Source organism: Natrix helvetica (assembly GCF_964273705.1).
Source record: "Natrix helvetica genome assembly, chromosome: 10".
NCBI classification, from domain to species: Eukaryota; Metazoa; Chordata; class Lepidosauria; order Squamata; family Natricidae; genus Natrix; species Natrix helvetica.
Genome location: NC_138561.1, coordinates 5,543,339 through 5,562,659, shown reverse-complemented (window position 1 = coordinate 5,562,659; position 19,321 = coordinate 5,543,339). Strand labels below are relative to the sequence as shown.

General features: G+C 44.5%; 2 protein-coding genes across 7 annotated transcripts in view; both read right to left on the bottom strand.

Moving 5' to 3' along the window:
- The window catches only part of B3GNT9 (UDP-GlcNAc:betaGal beta-1,3-N-acetylglucosaminyltransferase 9), a 354,533-nt gene extending 350,179 nt beyond the window's left edge, over positions 1–4,354 (bottom strand). For both annotated transcript variants that reach the window (XR_014176241.1, XM_081963378.1), the window contains exon 1: positions 4,143–4,354. The gene's annotated coding sequence lies outside the window, so the exon portion shown is untranslated. The remainder of the gene's footprint in view (positions 1–4,142) is intronic.
- Positions 4,355–5,933: 1,579 nt separating this feature from the next.
- Positions 5,934–19,314, bottom strand: TRADD (TNFRSF1A associated via death domain). Of its 5 annotated transcripts, none has more exons than XM_081963393.1 (6): positions 18,997–19,259; positions 14,742–14,879; positions 14,483–14,638; positions 12,949–13,226; positions 10,335–10,548; positions 5,934–8,215 (listed from the first exon to the last, which is right to left on the bottom strand). In XM_081963393.1, the coding sequence occupies exons 3-6, from the start codon at positions 14,622–14,624 to the stop codon at positions 7,908–7,910; spliced, it is 942 nt and encodes a 313-aa protein (XP_081819519.1). In that variant the 5' UTR covers positions 14,625–14,638; positions 14,742–14,879; positions 18,997–19,259; the 3' UTR covers positions 5,934–7,907. The 5 variants fall into 5 exon arrangements, with proteins under 5 accessions (XP_081819519.1, XP_081819520.1, XP_081819522.1 ...); XM_081963394.1 differs by having other exon boundaries at positions 14,483–14,635; XM_081963396.1 differs by lacking the exon at positions 14,742–14,879 and having other exon boundaries at positions 19,237–19,314.
- Positions 19,315–19,321: the final 7 nt, after the last annotated feature.

The window sequence follows — 19,321 nt, the reverse complement described above, 5'->3', positions numbered from 1 at the left end:
CAACTCACTGGGTTTTTAACTAACTAACTAACTAACTGGGTTTGAGTGTGTTATGCTAACAGAGCCGCTGAATAAGTGCCAATCCTTCTGTCCCAAGAAATCGGCAATACGGGGATATTAGGTAAAGGTTCCCCACACATATGTGCTAGTTGTTCCTAACTCTAGGGGGCGGTGCTCATCTCCATTTCAAAGCCGAAGAGCCAGCGCTGGCTGAAGATGTCGCCGTGGTCTTGTGGCTGGCAGGACTAAACGCCGAAGGTGCACGGAACGCTGTTCCCTTCCCACCAAAGGTGGTTCCTATTTTTCTACTTGCATTTTTTACGTGCTTTGGAACTGCTAGGTTGGCAGAAGCTGGGACAAGTAACGGAAGCTCACTCAGTTATGCAGCGCTAGGGATTCGAACCACCGAACTGCTGACCTTTCTGATCGACAAGCTCAGCGTCTTAGCCACTGAGCCACGGCGTACTTTTGGAATATTATTACATCTTCATTAAAGAAAAATTAAAGGGCAACAATATCAATATTGCCTACCATAATTTTTTTAATAAAGGTGCTTTGAATGTTAGCACATCTTTATTAAAAAATTATGGTAGGCAATATTGATATTATTGCCCTTTAATTGCTTTGAATTAAAACAAATGTACAGATCTGATTAAAAAGAACTGTGAGATATTCGTGAAATACCACCAAAACGAATACAATTGTGGAAGTTAACAGTCTTTTACAATAAGACTTAAAAGGCTTAATCAAAACAGAAGCAGTCCTTCAGAAAGTTTCCTCCTAGATTAAAAAAAAAAAAGCACTATAGTATTATATGCTCTTGGGGTTTATTTTAAGGTAAAAGAGATGAGGTTTTAATCATTGTCAAATTATAACTATACAATACAATACAATAGCAGAGTTGGAAGGGACCTTGGAGGTCTCCTAGTCCAACCCCCTGCCAGGCAGGAAACCCTATACCGTTTCAGACAAATGGCTATCCAGCATCTTCTTAAAGACTTCCCGTGTTGGGGCATTCACAACTTCTGGAGGCAATTTCTGTTCCACTGATTAATTGTTCTGTCAGGAAGTTTCTCCTCAGTTCTAAGTTGCTTCTCTCCTTGATTAGTTTCCACCCATTGCTTCTTGTTCTACCCTCAGTTGCCTTGGAGAATAGTTTGACTCCCTCTTCTTTGTGGCAACCCCTGAGATATTGGAAGACAGCTATCATGTCTCCCCTAGTCCTTCTTTTCATTAAACTAGCCATGCCCAGTTCCTGCAACCGTTCTTCATATGTTTTAGCCTCCAGTCCCCTCATCATAACTGTTAGTATTTGATTTAGCATTACAGCATTATAGGGCTAATAGGTAAAATGTTGCTCCATGTTTTAGCTCTAATTAAAAGACTAAGAGAAGCAAGCTATAAAGATTGAAGTGAACATGTGCTCAATTTCCCTGCTCAACTTTTAGAAAAATAGTCAAAACATAGACCAAGCTTTTTTGTTTTGAGCCAAAAAAACCCCAAATCAAATTTCTACTTTAAAAAAAATTGAATTTGAATAAAATACAAGAGTTCTGTACAAAATATCTGAGACTTGACTTGTTTCAAGGAAATATGCTGACAAACGTCCAAAGTCACAGAAACTGTTTAGAACAGTCTTCCCTAATTCTTGGTAACTTTTAAGAGGTTTGGAGTTCAACTCCCAGAATTCCCCAGCCAGACAGGTTTTATTTATTTATGTATTATAATTTATATCCCATTAAGCCAGCTATTGATAGTCCTCGACCGACCACCAACATCTGGACCAGGATTTCCACTGCTAAGCAAGTTGGTTGTTAAGTGACTTAAGTGCCCGACGTTACGACCTTTTCGCCATTTTCGTGAAGAAAATCACTGCAGTTGCTAAGTGAACCACATGGTTGTTAAGCGAACCCAGCTCCTCCCATTGATGTTCCTTGATGGAGGTTGGATGGGAGGGTTTCAAAGGGCAATCACGTGACCCTGGGACACTGCCGATATGTAGTGATAGCCAAAGTGCCCAAGTTTTGATCATGTGACCATGAGGATGCTGCAGTGGCCATAAATGTGAGGACTGGTCATAAGTCACTTTTGTTCCGTACTGTAACTTTTTGACGAGACGCTAAAGGAATGGTTGTAAGTCAAGAACTATTCTTATTGCATCTCACTATTGTTTCATTCTGCTGCCTTCACTTTTAAGAGCCATACAGATCTAATCACTATATTCGGTTCCTTTTAATAGCCATAGCAATAGCACTTAGACTTATACACCACTTCACAGTACTTTTACAGCCCTCTCTAAGCGGTTTACAGAGTCAACCTCTTTTCCCCCAACAATCTGGATCCTCATTTTACCGACCTCGGAAGGCGGAGTCAACCTTGAGCCTTGGTGAGATTTGAACTGCCAAATTGGAGGCAGAAGGTAGTCAGCAGAAGTAGCCTGCAATACTGCACTCTAACCACTGCGCCACCGTGGCTCATAATAGTTGCTAAAGGAAGTTTGTAAGTCAAGGACTGCCTGTATTTTAAATTAAAATGTGCCTGCCTAACTCTATTCTCCCTGGTAGCAATTCAACCCAGAGTTGGCATTTTTCAATATTTAACAGAATAGCAGAGTTGGAAGGGACCTTGGAGGTCTTCTAGTCCAACCCCCTCTCAAGCAGAAAACCCTATATCATTTCGGACAAATGGCTGTTCAGTCTCTTCTTAAAAACCTCCAGTGATGCAATATCCACAACTTCTGGAGGCAAGAAGTTCCATTGGCTAATTCTTCTCCCTGTTAGGAAATTTCTCCTTAGTTCTAGGTTGAATCTCTCTTTGATGAGCTTCCATCCATTGTTTCTTATCCTGCCTTCAGGTGCTTTGGAAAACAAGTCAACTCCTCTTCCCCATCACAAGCCCCTTAGAAGACAGCTATCATGCATTTCACCCTTAATCATTTTTTTTTCATTAGACTTCCACTGATCAATTGTTTTCACTGTTAGGTCATTTCTCCTTAATTCTAGGTGGCGTTTTCTCCTTGATTTAAGGTGGTTACGTCTGATATCTTTCAAATCAAGGGCTACGTCTCATTGCTCTCCTGCAGAGACTGGAAAAGAGGTGTGGGAAGAGATGATGTGGAGAAAATACTGCTCATAAAAACGGCAATTGCATTTTTGGTCTTTTTTCAGCTACCCCATTTCATGCATATGCAAGCTTCAATTTCCAGGAATATTAGCCTGGCTGAAGTTAAGAGTGAATTACAAAATAGCTTCTTTTGTAATTTTGCTGTTTGGAATGCAAAGTTCTGTTTTTTAAAAAAAATGTATTTATTGTTTTATCATAGATTTAAATATTAAATTTAATTGACCACTTTTTCCTCTTTTTTGTATATTATTTTTTTCTTGTTGTTAGTTCTTTTTTAATGTATTTATTATTTTATCATAGATTTAAATGTTAAATTTAATTGACCACTTTTTCCTCTTTTTTGTATATTATTTTTTTCTTGTTAGTTCTTTTTTTAATGTATTTATTTTATCATAGATTTAAATGTTAAATTTAATTGACCACTTTTTCCTCTTTTTTGTATATTATTTTTTCTTGTTGTTAGTTCTTTTTTAATGTATTTATTATTTTATCATAGATTCAAATGTTAAATTTAATTGACCACTTTTTCCTCTTTTTTGTACATTATTTTTCTTCTTGTTGTTATTAGGGTTGAACATGTGCTTTTTTGTTTCATTTTGTTTACTTTACTTTTTGTACTTTATTCCTTAGGGATGCGAAGTTCTTAAATCTACGATGCAAGGGAGATAGGCTGCTTGTTTGTGTGTGTGTGGGGGGGCGCTTTTGGGCAGACGTGCCCTTAAAATTTGGAAACGCTTGAAAAATAAACCCTTTCTTTTCCTTGGCTTCCCTGGGAGATCAGCTCAGTCCTGCCCCCCACTTCAAGAGAAAACACACGGCCTTGGGGAAAGTCGATTTTGGGATGGTAGAGATCTTTATGCCCCTTTGCTGACGGTGGGGAGGCGAGGAGGGGGAAAAACACCCCGCCCTGAAATATTGCAGGGGGGGGGTGTCAAAAGGAGGACCTCTCCTTTCCAAAGGTGTCAGTCATTCAGCCTTAAGCAAATCCTCCCAATCCGTTGCAAAGCCGCAGCTCTTACCTCTACAGCATTCCCAACGTCTGCCTCTGTTCCGTAAGGCTCCATCCCCCGGTTGCCAAGTTGGCACATCTGGATGGAGTTAGTTCTGGCATTCGTCTCCACGACGTATAGCTTGGGAAACGTAGCCGAGCTGCAGCAAGAGAGCTGCTTCTTCCACCTCCCGGTGCATTTCTCCCAGGATCAGCTCTCTCTCTCAACAGGATTACATGGGAACGGGGCTCGCTCGCCTTCTCCTCCTCCCCTTTTCCCCAACTCCTGCCCACAGCTGCTTTCCTGACTGTGCGCGCCAAAATCTCAGCTCTGCTTAAAGCAAGGCAGCTGAGCTGGCCTCTGCTCCTCCTCACGTGACATCTGAGCAGATGTTTCGGGTCAAAAGGCTTGTCTATGTGCTTGGTAGCCTGCCCCATACAGATGTTTGCCAGCAGCTGTAAAAAAAATTGGCAGGATCTGTGTACAGATGGGGATTGTTCGGTACACAGAACCTCTGCTGGATTGCCTTGCCAGAACTGGATGGACTACTATTTGGCTATTTTTCTTTCTTTTTTTAAAAAGAAATATCATAGTTAAGGAAAATAGATATGAAGCGATATGGAGGTGGTGTCTACTAACACCACGTAACTTAAATCAAAGAGATGGTAAATATACAAATATTGGTTGGTGGTGCAAGAAAGTTGGAACATACAAACGTGTGGTGGGGTTGTGCACAAAAAATACGGGATATGGTGTTTAGAGAAATTAGAGCCCTTTCGAACGTAAATTTAGACATGTCACCGAGAATTGCATTACTGTTGCTGGTGGGAAAGCAGGATATAAACGAAATAAAAAAGGAATTGATTGCAAATGTGATAATGGCAGCTAGATTAGCGATGGAGAAATATTGGGGACGAAATTGGGATATTCAAAGAAATGAGTGGTATAATGAAATTTGGAGTATTGGCAACAAACGATAAATTAACAATGGGAATTAAATTTAAAAAGAGATGATCAAAAGAAACAATTATAATGAAATACGGGGGGACTTTATAAAATCCGTGTTGGTGGAAATCAAAGGGAATAAACCTACTCAAAAATATACGTTGTTTTGGAGGGCACAATTGGAATATATTGTATTTCTTTTCGTTGATAAAGACGAAGAAATACAAGGGAGAGAAAAGGGTCTCCGGGGGTGTGGGGTGTGTGTGCACTATAATATTAGTTTTTTCCCCTTTTTTCTTTCTTTTTTTTTTGTATTTAGATGTATATGTACTATGTTAGTAGTATTTTCATTTTTTTTAAAAAACACACATTTGAGCTCAAAGTTTCTGTTTCTAAGCAAAACATTTCTTAAGTGATTTTTTTTTGCCCCCTTTACCTTTTTGGTCACGGTTGTTAAGTGAATCCCTGCAGTTGAGTTAGTAACCTGGTTGTTAAGTGAATCTGGCTTCCCCTTGACTTGGCTTGTCAGAAGGTCACAAAAGGGGATCACCTGATCCTGGAATATAGCAACTGTCATAAATATGAGTCAGTTGCCATTTTGTTCATGTGATCATGGGAATGTGCTGTGGTCGCAAGTGTGAAACACGGGTCATAAGCCACTTTTTTCAGTGGCGTTGCAACTTTGAATGGTTATTAAACAAATGTAAGTCACGATTACCTGTAGTAGCCGGGAAAAATAGGTCTAAGCAATAGTTTTTTCTGCTGTTCAGCTGCAAGCAGAATTATAACCGATTTTTTTAATGCCACATTGGCTTCCTATTTTTATGCTCTTCCTTCCTGCATTCCGTCCATGATTTGATGGGAAACAAAAATATATTTTGAATATCATCACATCTTTATTAAAATCTCTGATAGGCAACTGGGATATTGAAATTGTTACCCTTTTAATTGCTTTGAATTAAAACAAATGTACAGCTCTGATTAAAAAGAACAGTGAAAGATTAGTGAAATACCACCAAAACGAATACAATGGTAGAAGTTAACAGTCATTGACAATAAGACTTAAATGCCTTAGTCAAAACAGTCCTTCAGAAAGTTTCCTCCTAGATTTTTTTTTAAAAAATAGCCCTGTAGCATTATATGCTCTTGGGGTTTATTTTAAGGTAAAAGGGATGAGGTTTTAATCATTGTCAAATCATAACTGTTAGTATTTGATTTAGCATTACAGTATCATAGGGCTAATACGTTAAATGTTGCTCCATGTTTTAACACTCATTAAAAGACTAAGCGAAGCAAACAATTAAGGACAGCAACTATAAAGATTAAAGTGAAAATGTGCTCAATTTCCCTGCTCAACTTAAAAAAAAAAGTCATAGACCAAGCTTTTTTGTTTCGAGCCAAATATATATAAAATTTCTACTTTTTTAAAAAAAATTGAATTTGAAGAAAATATGACAAAATCCCTGAGACTTGCCCTGTTTCAAGGAAATATGCTGACAAACTTCCAAAGTCACAGAAACTGTTTAGAACAGTCTTCCCTAATCTGGTAACTTTTAAGAGTTCAACTCCAACCCTCTTAAAAAGTTGCTGAAAAACACCGGTACAGAAGCATCCTCTTGAAAAACTCAAGAGATTGAAAATGCCAGCGTAGAAAAATCTGTTAGTGTAAATAATGCCCTGTTTGGGCAAAGGGGTGGGGTGGGGGTTGGACTAGATGACCTGTAAATTCCCTTCCAACTCTGTTAATCTGTTAAAGATCTGTTAAATGGGCCAGACTTGCATTCTCAACTCATTATTATGTTTATGAATGAATGATTCATCTTTACCATTGAAGCTTGCTTTCAATGTAAACATTGGCTGGGTCTCCAACCTTCACAACTTTAAGATTGCTAGCAATGCAAGGCTGGAAAATTCCTAGAAGTTGATCCACCAGCTTTAAAGTTGCCAGATTGGACATCCCTGATTTAAGTCCTTCAACAGCTAGTAGACTAAGTTGGTATCAAGTCAAGAACTCATAGCTCAAGATCTCCTTGAAATGGTATTTCTGAAAGTCTGTAATAATATTATGACAAATCTATGAAGGAAACGGAGAACATCTCAATTGCTCTGTTGTTTGATATCTGGAGGATCATAAATTTCCCAACGTTGATGGAGATGACTGATCTGTAGCTGATTGAATCACCCGCATAAGAAGATCACGAATGGATTGAAACTGAAAATATACCTGGGCTATTCTTTATTGAGCTAATGGTCTCCTCAGAAGGCCTCTTGAAGACCAGGAGAACATCAACGTTAAATCTGCCATTTGATCATGATAGGGGGAAAGGAGAATCATAGGGCTAGAAGGGACTTGGGAGGTCTTTTGATCAAACTGGCCCAAGGCCAGGAGACCACACATCATCCAGGACAAATGACTGTCCAATCTTTTCATGGGAACCTTCGATGATGGAGCATCCATAACTCCAGAAAGCAAGCTGTTATTAATTGTTCTCACTGTCAGGAAACTCCTCCTTATTTCCAGGTTGAGAGCCATTCCTTCTTATTCTACCCACCCTCTCCTTTGCTACAGATTTCCTGAATGTGACAGCGTCTGGTGACGTCCAGTTAGAAAGTCCTCCGCTCTTCCAGAGAGCATGCTTCCAATTTCTTGTTGAAACCATACTTGACCTTCCAGTTTGATCGTCAAGATTTTGGACTTGCTTCTTGTTGGGAAGCAATCATAGGGAGAAGCCGTAGTTGATCAGGGACCGAATAAAATGCGGAAGAAAGACCAGTGGGAGGATCAATCACAGAGGCACAAAGCTAGCAGTCTCCCCCCCCCCCCAAAAGACTCTTTTTTTTAAAAAAAATTCATAAGTCACTTTGGTGGAGATCCAAAAGTTCTTCGGCTATGTTGATTAGGCCATTGTCTTCCAAGGCAGCCACCAGGCACTGGATGGTGGCCTTCTTGCCCTCCGAGTCAATAAACCTGCGGAGCAATTGGTACGCTTGTTCGTACAGCCCATCCCGTTCGTACTCAATGGCCAGGTTATCGATGAAGGGGTCCCGAAGGGCCCGGCATTTGGTCTGTAGGTAGAGGGACCTGCCCACCTGTTTCCACTTTTTGGATACCAGTTTGGCGAATGTCTGGTGGTCATCGGGGGTGATTTTTCTGTTGGCTGCGAAAGGGAGGGAGAAAATAAATTATTTGAACCTCTTGCAAACCTCTCGTTGACAAGAGTTAAGTTTAGGCTACAGTGGTGTACACTGCCCATCAAAGCCCCCCCCCCCCCCCCCCCCCGAGGCTGTACAGGTGTTCTGATCTAGGCTGCCCAAAAATGTGACGCTAACTCCTTGGCCCTGACAAAAACTCCTTTTTTAAAAAAGAATTGCTGTGAATTCCTCTCATTCACATCCAGCAAAGTCTTTCAAGGGAGGATTTACAGTCACAGACCTTCTCTGGCTTGGAGAGCTGACAGGCCGATATCTGCAAAACGTGGCAAGGAGTCTCAAGAGAGTCACGAACCAATGAAGCGAACTAATTGTCTCCTGCAAACTCCACTCCCCTGGCGCTCCTCTTTTATTTCCTCTGGAAGGGGCCATTCATCGTCCACTTGAGGTCTTCCTCCCAAGTCGACCCCTGTTCTTTAGCTGTTCCTTTTGTCTGAAAACTCTGTGCATTCACACATTGAGAACAGGCTCCAGCTGTTCCTCTGCCTCACTGATGTCTGACTCCGAAGGCAGCTGATAACTGTCAGACAGCCCTGGCCCCCTCTCTGCCTCCGACACAGAGCCCTCATCCGAGTTTTCCCCAGACTCCAGGACTGGCCCATCTTCCTCCCCAACCCTCCTCACTCTCTGAATCTGCTGCCAGCTCTGCTGGCCGTTGGTGGGCCACACCAACAGGCAGTTCTGTCTTTCAGTGATTGTTTGAAGTTAACAATGGCACTGAAAAGTGACCATTTTTCACACTTAGGACCATTGTATCATCCTGTAACCACCCTTCGTATGTTTTCACCGCCAGCCTGCTTATCCTCTTTGTTGCTCTTCTCTGCACTCATTCTCCCTGGAATACATTTTTTAAAGCTCCATGGGAGGGAAGGGTGCACATTCTTGGGCGTTTCAAGGTATTTATTACAAGGGCTGCTACCCATGCGCACAGTTTACAAGTCAGCATGATGCCCCCAACAATCTGCGTCCTCATTTTAACGACCTCGGAAGGATGGAAGGCTGAGTCAATCATGAGCCAGTAAGAATCGAACTCCTGGCAGTGAACAGAGTTAGTCTGCAATACTGCATTCTAACAGACAGGAAGGAAGGAATAGCACTTAGACTTATATACTGCTTCACAGTGCCTTACAGCCCTCTCTAAGTGGTTTACTGAGTCAGCCTATTTGCCCCCAACAATCTGGGTCCTCATTTTACTAACCTTGGAAGGATGGAAGGCTGTGTCAACCTTGAGCCGGTCAGGATTGCGCTCTGGGCAGTGGGCAGAGTTAGCCTGCAAAACTTCATTCTACCCACTGCCCATCATGGATGGACGGACCAATGGATGGATGGATGGAAGGGTAATAGCAATAGCACTTAGACTTATGTACAGTTTCACAGTGCTTTATAGCCCCCTCTAAGTGATTTACAGTGTCAGCCTATTGCCCCCAACAATCCGGGTCCTCATTTTACTGACCTCAGAAGAGTCAACCTTGAACTGATCAGGATTGAACTCCTGGCAGTGAGCAGAGTCAGAGCCTGCAATACTGCAGTCTAACCACTATGCATAATGGACGGCTAATGGATTGTCCTCTAATTCTGATTAGAATGGAACGTGCCCACCACAGTGAGCAATAGCAATAGCCCTTAGATTTATATACCGCTTCACAGCCTGCTCTAAGCGGTTTACAGAGTCAGCATTATTGCTCCTCTCCCCCCCCCCCCCCCCAAACAATCTGGGTCCTCATTTTACCCACCTCGGAAGGACGGAAGGATGAATCAACCTGACAACCATCCCAAAGAGGATCACATGACCCTGGGACACTGCAAGCGTCATAAGAACACGCCAGCTGCCAAAGCATGTGACTTTTGATTACATCACCACGGGGATTGCTGCAACAGCCATAAGTGTGAAAAATGAACTTGTCGCTTTTTCTGGCGCCTCCGTTAAGTTGGAATAGTCACTAAACGAATTCAGTTGAGAATTATCTGTACGGTCTTTGTGGAGAACCTACTGAATACGCCCGTGCCTTCCACTCGATATCTCTGCCCAGCATTTTGGTCTCAAGCCCTTGCCTGCTACACACTCACCAAATGGCTGGTTCTGGAAAAAGAAGTTATCTTCTTCCACCAAAGGCTTTGAAATCTCCGGAGGCCCGAAAGATGGAGGCGAGGAATTTAAAGTGGGGGAGGACACCTCTTCAGAGGCCAGCCGTTTCCAAGACGGAGGCGCACTTCGTCCAAGTGAAAAACCCATGAAACCTGCTTCCAGGTCCGCTAATGCTTCGTCTAGAAGATGATCCGGCTTCAGAGAAGAAAGACCGTGAGAGACATAGGGGGGTAAATTATTTTCTTCCTTTGCCGCGTGCATTAGTTAGCAATTTTCTCATCTGAATAACAAGAGTTGGCAGGGAATTCAGAGCAGGGGTGAAATGCTACCGGTTTCCCTGAACCGGTAGTAAAAAAAATGCTACTGATTCAGGCAAACCGGTAGTACCAACTATTAGCTGTGCAACAATCGGCTGTATTCGCTAGAAATCGATTGTCGCACAGCTGATCATCAGAACTTTTTTTAAAGCATTTTTTTTTTTTTACTACCGGTTCGGGTGAATAGATAGTAAAAAAATGTTTTTAAAAGTTTCTTTTTTAAAATTCCAAACATCAGGTGTGCTGCATGATTTATATTCACTAGAAAGCCTGCTGTTCTACTTACCGTTACAGATTCAGAAAAGGCTTCTTAGCGACTGCAGTGCGCGTGAGCACAAAGCGGGCATGCCCGCCAAGCAAACCGGTAGCAGACTTCAGAGCATTTCACCCCTGATTCAGAGTACTTCTAGTCCAACCCCTTGCAGAAGACCTTATACCATTCTGGACAAATGGCTATCCAACATCTTGTTGGATACAATTAATCACAATTAATTAAGAACAATTAATCAGTGGAACAGAAGTTGCCTCCAGAAGTTGTGAATGCCCCAACACTGGAAGTCTTTAAGATGATGTTGGATAGCCATTTGTCTGAAAGAGTATAGGGTTTCCTGCCTAGGCAGGGGGTTGGACTAGAAGACCTCCAAGGTCCCTTCCAACTCTACTATTGTATTGTATTGTATCTTCTTAAAGACTTCCAGTGTTGGGGCATTCACAATTTCTGGAGGCAAGTCGTTCCACTGATTAATAGTTCTCACTGTCAGGAAATTTCTCCTGAGTTCCAGGTTGCTTCTCTCCCTGATCAGTTTCCACCCATTGCTTCTTGTTCTACCCTCAGGTGCTTTGGAGAATAGCTTGACTCCCTCTTCTTTGGGGCAGACCCTCATACAGTTGAAGGCTGCTATCGCGTCACCCCCAATCCTTCTTTTAACTAGACTGGAGAAACCCAATTCCTGCAACCTTCCTTCCTACGTTTTAGCCTCCATCCCCTTAATCCTTCTTGCTGCTCTTCTCTGCATTCTTTTCGAGTCTCAACGTCTTTTTCTTTTTGATAGTGGTGACCAAAACTTGATGCAATAGTCTTAAGTGTGGACTTTTCAAAGCATTATAAAGCTGCTTAAAACAAGGAGAGCTGGAATGCTCGTTGAGAAAGGCAGGAGTAGCTAACACCATAGATGATAGGATCAAGATCCAGACGAATCTTGAAAGGCTTGAACACTGGGCCCTATCTTAGAAAATGAGATTTAATGCAGGGAAAAGTAAAGTCTTTCACACAGGCAAGAAAATCCAAAAGGAGACATATAAACCGGGTGAAACCAGGCTTAATAGCAGTGACCGAGTGAGGGATCTTGGGGTCTTATTGGACAACCAGTTAAATATGAGAAAATAGTGTGCAGCCGCCACCAATGAAATCCTAAATTGCGTTAACAGAGGGATACAATCAAGATCAAGGGAGGTACTCTAACCACTCTATAAAGCCCTAGTAAGACCACACCTAGAGTACTGCATCCACTTTTGGTTATCATAATATGAAAAACTAGCCGGCCTGGCTTAATTAGAACTCTACTCTCTAATCCCCCTGGCAATTTTAAATTGTAAATTTTTAAATTTTAGGGTATTTTAATTGTTGTTAACTTTATTGTTATTGCTTTTTTAACTTTGTGGCTATTATTAGTATTTATGAATTGTAAAAATGTTTTTATGTATACCTCCTCCGTACCATATGCTTGTATATTTGATTGTATGCCGCCCCGAGTCCCTTTGTGGAGAGGGAGAGACTTATAAATTGAATAAAATAAATAAATAAATAATAATAAAAATGTTGAGACTCTAGAACTAAAGTGCAGAGAAGAGCAACCAAGAGGATTAGGGGACTGGAGGCTAAAACATACGATGAATGGTTGCAGGAACTGGGCCTGGCTAGTCTAGTGAAGAGAAGGACCAGGGGAAACAAGATAGCAGTCTTCCAATATTTGAGGGGCTGCCACAGAGAGGAGGAAGGGGATCAAGCTATTCTCCAAGGCGCCCGAAGGGTAGACAAGGAATAATGGATGGAAACTGAACGAGGAGAGATTCAACCTGGAAATAAGGAGGAATTTCCTAACAGTGAGAACAATCAACCGATGGAACAAAAGTTGCCTTTAGAAGTTGTGGGAGCTTCATCCCTGGAAGCTTTCAAGAAGGCAATGGGACTTTTGTTTAGGTGGACACAGGGCCTGCATTTTAGTGTCTGCCCCTCCCAAATGACAACAAGCCCCCCATTTCAGCGTCTGACACTTACCTTCTCCCGAGAGATGCTTTCCAGACAACGTTCTTCTTCTTGAATGATGGAATCCAACTTGTCAGCACCAGCCCTCAGTTCTGTCTTGAGTAGTAGCTCTAGGCCGGGGAAGGGGAGGTGTGAATTGAAATTCGACTGGAAAGCCCCTTGAAATTCCCCTTTCTTGTAGCTTCGCAGGAACTTTCTGCAGTTCTCTTGCTTGCAGAATTTGAGCTGGACGATCAAATCATCGTCACTACACTGGATCTTCAGAATATCCGCCCTAAAGCCCCCAGAATCTGTGGAGGAAAGAAAGGGAAAAATGGAAGATGAGTCAAGAGAGTTTACTGCTGGTTACTTCAAAAGAAGATCTAAGCCAGTGTCTTTCAAACTTAGCGATGTTAAAGAGGTGTGGACTTCAACTTCCAATAGAACAGCTGGGCAGCTCTGGGATTCGAAGCCCATGCCTTTTAAAGTGGCCAGGTTTGAAAAATGCTGCTACAGGCTTGTGGCTTTGTCCTTGAATAAGTTTGCTCTGGAGGAGAAGCTTGTGGGAAGGTCAGCTAGGACCACTTCTAAGGAAGAAGAAGAGGAGCTACCCAGGGGGCATGCGCGTGCCGGAAAACGAACTTCTAAGTTTCTGGTGCGCGCAGGCCAGCTAGTCTCCTGGTTTCTGGTGCGCATGCAATGATCGGCTGGCCGGTGCACATGCTCACGCTGGAACATGGAAGACCAACCACCTCTTCCAGTTTCCGCCACTACCGAACGCACAAAGGCCAGCTGATCGTCGCGCAGGCATGCACACCAGAAACTCAGAAGAGGGACGGGCGATGCTGCACATGCCAGGCAACATTGCTCTCTGTGCCACTTTGGGCAACGCATGCCATTAGGTGCACCATCAGGGCCCTAGGTTGTGGATGCTGACATTAAAACATTTTGCCCTCATGTCTCAAAGATGCTTTTGGTTTCCTCAAGAGGCAACTGGACTGTTTTTTGCCTTGAGGAAGATGAAGAAAACGTTTTGCTTTCTATCCAAGAAGCGTCATCAGTTCTGAAAGTTGGAAGGACATTTTGCCCTCCTCTTTGGATTGGGACTCAACCCTGTGCTTGCCCCTATTTGACGAGTGTATCGTTTCTGGAACTGGATTATTTGTCTGTTTTGTAAGCTATGATTAATAACACATAGGTGTCATCCATGATCGTGGGAAAACCGGGATTTTTTCCACTTCTTTTTCTTTGACTCTGGCATCTCTTGGTACAGCGTGTGTCGATAAACCGTACGCTTTGGCCCTCTACAATTGCGACATCTAGCGTGTTGTGTTCCAAATGACGATCCGTCTGCATTCAAAACTCCTACGAAATCTTCCCCTTCTCATTTTCGGTAACTTTTCCCACCATTTTTATTTTTATGATTATTTACACGGGCGAGTGGTGGAAAGCATTTTGAACTCAGAAGAAAAAAAACCTCAGCTGTTTAGCCAAGAACTAGATAACCGATTCCCTCCGACCATAAACACCTGGGGAAGATGGACCAGGGCGAACGCTATCAACGTACCTGCCAATGCCACCTTCAACGCTTTGTATATACGGGGCCTGAGATGTGGCCGGCTATAGAGTGTAGGTAGAGAGCCCTCTTCCGAGGTTGCTTGCAGAAAGAGGTAAGCACAGCCCACCCACTCGTCTATGCTGGCTGCCATCCTGGCCGTCCCTCCTGAAATGAAACACAAATCAGCCGTCGCCTTAAAACATCCTCGTCATCAACTACAGGTAGTCCTCGACTTGCAACAGTTCATTTAGTGACCAAAGTGACTCACAATCGTTTTCACGCTTACGGCCGTTGCAGCGTCCCCCATGATCACGTGATGAAACTTCGGACGCTTGGAGGCTGAGTCACACTGATGACGGTGGCAGTGTTGAATGAGTTAACATCTGCAGTGGGATGTGGGAAAGGCCTTGGGAGGTTGAGCGAAGAGATTGCCAAGGAAATCGATAAGGAACGGGGCAAGGGGCTCAGAAGAGACCCTCCCTAGTTTTTTGGGTTGTAAAGGAGATGGGAGTGGGGGAGAAATGTACTTTGGATGCCTGCAAGGTTGATGTCAACCTTGGGGGCTATAAAGCAGATAAGAATAGCAAACAGCAATAGCACTTAAGACTTATATACCCCTTCAGAGTGCTTTACAGCCCTCTCTAAGCGGTTTACAGAGTCAGCCTTTTGCCCCCAACAGACTGGGTACCCACCTTGGAAGGATGGAAACATGAGCCAACCTTGAGCTGCTTAGAATCGAACTGCTGGCAGTGGGCAGAGTCAGCCTGCAACACTGCATTCTAACCACTGCACATCATGGATGGAAGAGCAATAGCACTTATATATCGCTTCACAGTGCTTTAACAGCCCTCTCTAAGGGGTTTACAGAGTCAGCATATCACCTCCAACAATCTGGGTCCTCCTTTTACTGATCTCAGAAGGACGGAAGGCTGAGGCGACCTTGAGCCAGTGAGAATCAGACTGCCAAGCTGTTGGCAGCCAGCAGTCAGCAGCAGTAGCCTGCAGTATTGCATTCTAACCACTGCACCACCACGGCTCTTAAATATAGAGATAGATTAGATAGATTAGATAGATAGATAGATAGATAGATAGATAGATAGATAGATGGATGATAGATAGATAGATAGATAGATAGATAGATAGATAGATAGATAGATAGATAGATAGACAGACAGACAGACAGACAGACAGATAGGACAGAGATAGATAGCAAGTGCAATAGCACTTATATACCACTTCACGAGTGTTTTTACAGCTCTGTCTAAGCACTTTGCAGAGTCAGCCTCTTGCCCCCAATAACCTGGGTCCCCATTTTACCCACCTCGGAAGGAGGGGAGGCTGAGTCAACCTTGTGCCAAGTGAGAATCGAACTGCCAAAGTGTTGACAGCCAGTGGTCAACAGAAGTAGCCTGCAGTGCTACACTCTAAACACTGCGCCACCACGGAATTACAACTAGATGAGCTTAATTCTACTTCGTTGTAAAAGAACACTGAAAGATCCTTGGAAGTATGAAAGTACATTTCTCTCAGTTTTCCTTACTTTATTGAATGAACAATAAATGACTTGGTTCACATGGCACACAGGTAGTCTTTGAGTTATGACTACAACTGAGCCCCAAATTTCCATTGCTAAACAAGATAATTGTTAAGTGAGCTTTGCCCCCGTTTTATGACCTTTACATCTAGAACAGGTACTAAGTGATGATAGATAGATAGATAGATAGATAGATAGATAGATAGATAGATACATACATACATACATAGATAGAGATAGATGATAGATAGATAAGGATGGATGGAGATGATAGAGATTTTTTGAGGTGAAAGAGAGAGAAAAATGTTTTGAGGATTCCATGGATGGATGGATGAACAGGAATGATGAAGATGTTTTGAGAAGACAGAGAGAGAGAAATGTTTTGAGAATTCCTATGATAGATATATAGATATAGATAGATGATATGGAGTAGTGGGTCTCAACCTTCCTAATGTCGTGACCCTTTAATACAGTTCCTCATGTTGTGGTGACCCCCCCAACCATAAAATTGTTTTATGTTTTCTGTATTTTTTCAAAAATATGGGTTTTCCGATGGTCTTAGGCCACAGTCGACCCACAGGTCGAGAACCACTGATACGGCCACAATTGAGCCCCATTGCTAAACAAGGGAATTGCGAAGTGAGTTTTGCACTGTTTTTATGACCTTTACATTGTTAAGTGAATCACTGCAATTAAATTCGTGACACAGTCATTAAGGCAATCTGGCTCCCTCCCCCCACCCCCGTCGCTAGTCAGAAAGTCACAAAAGGGGATCACATGACCCCGGGACATTGCAACCGTCACAAATATGAGCCAGTTGCCAAGTGCCCGAATTTTGATGACCTTACCATGGGGAGGCTGCGATGGTCGTAAGTGTGAAAAAGGGTCACAAATCACTCTTTTTCAGTGCCTTTGTAACTTTGGTCACTGAGTGAACTGTTGAAAGTTGAGGACTACCTGTACACTAACCAGAACCAAATTATAATTTAGCACATTTAAGTAATCCAAGTCCAGATAGAGACGTCTGAATTCTAGCCCCCTCCCCAGTCTCAATGTGGTGGGCTTCACAACTTTTAGATTTCCAGCTGAATTTCTGGAGAACTCTTCGGCTCACTCAATGACCCATTCAGCCCTTAGTCAAAGTCTGATCATTTATGAGCTTCCCCATCATTTCCAGTTACAAACAACTCTGCACTTTAGATGATGTCACTGCAGCTAGTTCTGGACTTATGACCATTTGTTTAGTGCGCAGTGGGCACGGCGCGGGGGGGGGAGGCATTAAATTATGGGGGTGGGCACGCGCGCACACACAGGCTTTTTGGCACTTTGAAGCGAAAAAGGTTCACCATCACTTACCTATAAGGTCCCAACTTCCAACTCGGTTAATCCGTCTGTCTGTTAAAAAAGGCAGTCCCTGACTTACAAAACGTTCCGTTCGTTCATTCAAAGTTACGACGGCATTGAAAAAAGTGAGCTATGACTGTTTTTCACAGATACGACCTTTGCAGCATCCCCAGGATCATGTGATCAAAATTTAAAAGTTGGGCCCACTGGTTCACACTTATGACGATTGCAATGTCCCAAGGTCATGTGATGCCCCTTTGGCGACCAAGGGGGAAATCTCATTCTCTTAACAACCTTGTGCCTAACTAAAGAGCTGCAGCGATTCACTTCAGAACTGCGGCAAGGAAGGTCGTAAAACGGGGGCAAAACTCTCCTTCACAACTGCTTGGCTTAGCACAGGGTGTCCAAACTTGGGAACTTTAAGACTTGTGGACTTCAACTCCCAGAATTCCCCAGCCAGCCATGCTGGCTGGGGAATTCTGGGAGTTGAAGTCCACAAATCTTAAAGTTGCTGGCTGGGGAATTCTGGGAGTTGAAGTCCACAAGTCTTAAAGTTCCCAAGTTTGGACACCCCTGGCTTAGCAAGAGAAATCTGGGGGCTCCGTGGTGAGTCCTTGGGGGCAGCTGGAGGGATAGAAACCAGATCAGTACCAAAAGCACAACTGGGTTTAAATGGCTTTATTCCCGAATCACAACCTCCAAGCCGCCCTGCCTCTCTCTTACGGCGGACCAAGGAGCCCGAATCCGACGACCGAGCGCTGCTTGGAAGGGAGTCCCCTTCCCTCCCCGCCGCCGCCTCCTCCTCTTCCCGGAAAAGGCCCAGAACCTTTCGGGGGAAGCGCTTTCATTCCTACCATCGTGCTAGGAATCGGGGCTCTTTCCGTTGCCCCCCAAAAAGTGAAAGCAGAATCCCCCCCCCATTTGCTCCCTCGCCCTTGCAGGTTAGAACCGCGCCCCGCTTTCACTTTTCCCTGGACTCCCAGGGAGCCTAGCTAAAGCGAAAGTGCTTTCCCCCCCAGCCGGACACGTGGGGGAGACCCGGGAACCCTGGTGGCCGCTCCCCACCCCTCGTTTCTGTCCGGCCCCCCGAGGAGGCGACATCTGGGAAACAGCTGCAAGGGGTGGGTGCGATAAAGGGGACCTTCGACCCCCACGGGAGAGTCCGGGGAGGAGGAAGCGCTTGGCGGGGAAAGGGACGGGCTGGGTTCGCGAACCCGGGTGCGGTGGGGGCAAGGGCGGAATCGCGGAGAGGGGAAAGCCAACTGCGTGATCCGGACAGATGAGGGGGTCCCCCCACTCCGGATCCCCCCACTTTTCCCCCCAACTCTCCTTTGACAAGTAAAGGGTGCTCGGGCCGCATTCCTACGACACGCGGGGACCCGGGAAGGGATCGCCAAACCAACCCCGGTTGCCGATCCGTGCTTATCGTCTCGCAACCCCGCCTGGGTTCCCCACGGGAGCTCTCGCGGGGAAAGCCCCCCCCCCCCCCCACTCCCGGAGGTCGACGGGAGGCGGCCCGCGAGTTCGAATCCCCTAGTCGGACCACGCGATCGGCCACTCGGGTTAATCCGAGCGGAGGTTTCCCCCACCCACCCAGCGTCCCACGACCCCGCAAAGCCTTTCCTTCCCCCCCCCCGATGCCTACCCGCGTCCACGGGTGCGCTCCCCTAGTAGCCGAGCCCGCCTTCCGCCTTGCAGCGTCAGCAGCCGGGCACTTACGCGCCTCCCCGGGATAGGTTCGGGTGCAGTTTCACCCCGGGATAGGATCGGGCGCCGCTCCCTGGTCGGCTACGGAGCCGGGAAGTGGCGCGAGGGGGCTCTTTTCCCGCCCCCGGCCCGTGAATGGAAGCGGCCCATTCAGAAAAACTCGGAAGCGCCAAGTTACTTTGTAGCCAGTGAAGAATTCCCGAGCCGCCTCGGCGCCATTGGCTGGAGGAGCTGTCAATCCGACCCGCCGGTTCGCTTTCGTT

Coding starts and splice junctions, on each gene's coding strand:
- TRADD (XM_081963396.1), bottom strand. CDS start 14,624: ATGGCAGCCAGCATAGACGAGTGGGTGGGCTGTGCTTACCTCTTTCTG. Junction 10,549..12,948: donor AAAGCATCTCTCGGGAGAAG/GTAAGTGTCAGA, acceptor TCTTCTCTGAAG/CCGGATCATCTTCTAGACGA. Junction 8,216..10,334: donor TTTCCAGAACCAGCCATTTG/GTGAGTGTGTAG, acceptor TCCCTTTCGCAG/CCAACAGAAAAATCACCCCC.